This window comes from Cupressus sempervirens, chromosome 10 (genome assembly GCF_028749045.1).
Source record: "Cupressus sempervirens isolate cs-2001-9-10 chromosome 10, ASM2874904v1, whole genome shotgun sequence".
In the NCBI taxonomy this organism is placed as follows: Eukaryota; Viridiplantae; Streptophyta; class Pinopsida; order Cupressales; family Cupressaceae; genus Cupressus; species Cupressus sempervirens.
In genome coordinates, this window is record NC_143127.1 from 233,932,583 (window position 1) to 233,935,690 (window position 3,108).

The 3,108-nt window shown below is 36.9% G+C and overlaps 1 protein-coding gene across 1 annotated transcript; it reads right to left on the reverse strand.

The window, feature by feature from the left end:
- Positions 1-330: 330 nt before the first annotated feature.
- On the reverse strand, positions 331-1,167 carry LOC149533495 (uncharacterized). Its single transcript, XM_089805872.1, has one exon. It carries the CDS (start codon positions 1,165-1,167, stop codon positions 331-333), a length of 837 nt encoding a protein of 278 aa, XP_089661998.1.
- Positions 1,168-3,108: the final 1,941 nt, after the last annotated feature.

Consider the following 3,108-nt stretch of genomic DNA (forward strand, 5'->3'; position numbering starts at 1 on the left):
TATATATATATAAAGGAGAGATCGCAAAAGAACACGAGACCAACTCAAAACACGAGACAAAACAAATGAAAGCAAAAAATAAGAACATAAAAACAATAAAAATACTAAATAATAAAAAATAATTAATGAATAAATTAATAAAATTAAAAAACTTAGAAAAAATAATAAAATTAGAAGACCAAAAACATAAAGAAAAGCAAGCCGCACGCAAAAAGAAACAACCAAGAGACAGAAAAGAAGAGGACAGAAAGGAAGAAGAAAAAACAAAGAAAAAACAAGACAAAGAAGAGCCAATGAACAAGGACACCAAACCACAGTCAGGGGAGGGGGCTATCCATGCTGTTGCCGGCAATCGAGTGAGCGAAGCAAAGGTTGCCACGAGGGGTTCAAGGACCACCCATCATCTCGATTAAGGTTGAGGGGGTGGTGGCTAATTTCAATGGCTTCTTTGAGCTTTCTCTTGAAATAATTGCTCTCTTTGCAAAGGATTTGCGCTTGCTCCAAACAAATGTGATGTTTGGTGGTGACAGAGTGCTCTGCTAAGGCCGATTTTTGGACCCTATCATGCATGATGGCTGCCCCGTGCTCATGTATCCTAGTACGAAAAGAACGACTAGTTTCTCCAATGTAGGGGGTGCCACATGAGCACACAATCTTGTAGACTCCTGATTCAAGAAATGAGTCTTTGGAGTCCTTGAGCTGCGGGACAAGATTACTTAACTTTGAAAGGGGTTTAAAAGCAACTCGGAGGCCCCTTTTTGTTAAGATTTTGGCAATCTTTTGGGAGATGCCATCCAAAAAAGGAATGGAAACATGCAAAGCGGGGAGGTTCGTGGACGGGGTAGGCCTAGAGCTAGAAAGGAAGAAGGATTTGGCCTGGTGAAGAGCCCTAGAAATTTGCTTGCACGGATATCCATTCAAGGAGAAGACCTGACGAAGATGAGATAACTCACTATCTAAGTGTTCTTCATCACATATTCTGAAGGCTCTCAAGGCAAGGGTTCTAAGGATGTTGGCTTTATGGCTGGGGTGGTGGTGGGAAGAAGAGTGGAGATATAAGTCAGTGTGGGTGGATTTATGATAAACCTGCCTACCAAAGGTGCCATCCCGCTTCCTGATGAGAAGAACATCAAGAAAGGATAAGCAGTTTTCTGACTCTAGCTCCATGGTAAATGATATGCTAGGGACCAAGTTGTTGATGTGCTTGTGAAACTCCTCAAGTTTTTCAAGCCCATGTGGCCAACACACATTGGTGTCATCTACATATCATTTCCACCATCTAGGTTTCAGGGGAAAGGAGTGGATGGTTGTCTCCTCAAAATGTTCCATAAAGAGGTTCGCAATGATCGGAGAGAGAGGGGAACCCATGGCAACCCCTTCCACTTGCTCATAGATAACATTTTGGAAGGAGAAGAACGTGGATCTTAGATAGAATTCAACCAAGTCTTCCATCTCATCACCAATCTTGCTCTTTACAATAAGAACAAACTCCTGAATAGGGACTTTGGTGAAGAGGGAGACCACATCAAAACTTACCATGATGTCATCCTGTTCGGCCTTGCAGCCCTTAACAAACTGGATGAAATGTGAAGAATCCTTGATGAAAGAGTTGTAATTTCCAATCAAGGGGGAAATTAACTTGGCAAGGTGGGAGGCAAGGAGAAAAGTAGGTGACCCAATAGTGTCCACAATGGGTCTCCAAGGTATGCCTCCTTTGTGAATTTTAGGGGCCCCATAAATACGGGGGGTCACTTCTTTGGATGGAACCAATTTTTTCTTTGTGGTCTCATCAAAGGAGGAATTGAGAACCAAGGCTTTGACTCTCTTCAAGATCAAAGCCTTGAAGAGAAAGCTCCTTTGCAAAGAGAGCAATTATTTCAAGAGAAAGCTCAAAGAAGCCATTGAAATTAGCCACCACCCCCTCAACCTTAATCGAGATGATGGGTGGTCCTTGAACCCCTCGTGGCAACCTTTCTTTCGCTCACTCGATTGCCGGCAACAACATGGATAGCCCCCTCCCCTGTCTGTGGTTTGGTGTCCTTGTTCGTTGGCTCTTCTTTGTCTTGTTTTTTCTTTGTTTTTTCTTCTTCCTTTCTGTCCTCTTCTTTTCTGTCTCTTGGTTGTTTCTTTTCGCGTGCGGCTTGCTTTTCTTTATGTTTTTGGTCTTCTAATTTTATTATTTTTTCTAATTTTTTTAATTTTATTAATTTATTCATTAATTATTTTTTAATATTTAGTATTTTTATTGTTTTTATGTTCTTATTTTTTGCTTTCATTTATTTTGTCTCATGTTTTGAGTTGGTCTCGTGTTCTTTTGCGATCTCTCATTTATATATATATATATATATATATATATATACACACACACACATTTGGTTCTTTTATTTTTATTTTTAGATTGATTTAATTTATTTTTTTCAATTATTTATGTTTATTTTTAATTTTCTCTTGTGTCGGGTGGGTCTTGTTTTTGGGAGACCTTTTGCATTTGTTCCTGTTTATATATATTTTTATCTTTTATTTTCATTCTCTATTTTTCTTTTATTTTTATTATTTCATATATATATATATATAATTTATATATATATTCATTGTGCATATATATTTTAGGCATACATAACTATTGTATTAGGATATATTTGCATAGGTCATCTTATATATATATATATATACTATTTCTTAATTCATATATATAGTTATATACCATATACATTCGTTAGCTTATATTAAAAATGTCTTATCTATATATATATATATATATACTCTCTCTTTTTCTCAGTTATTTCTTTACTCTTCCCTCTTTCTTTTGTTTCTTCTATCTTGTTTTTTTTTTTTTTTTTCTTCTCTTGTCCCCCTTTTTAAAATTTTTTTCTTTCTTTTCATTTCCTTCTTCCTCTGCCTCGTGTTGTGTGCTCCTCCTCCCACTCTCTTCTTTCTTTTTATTCTGCTTGGCTTGGCTAGTCTGCATACTTTTTACTTCCTTCTCTCATCCTGATGATGGATCACAGAGTGTGATCCGAAACGTTGATGATAAAAAAAAACTTACACAATCGAATCCAGAAGCAACATCATCATTAATGACAATAGATGCTAATTAATTAATCATTC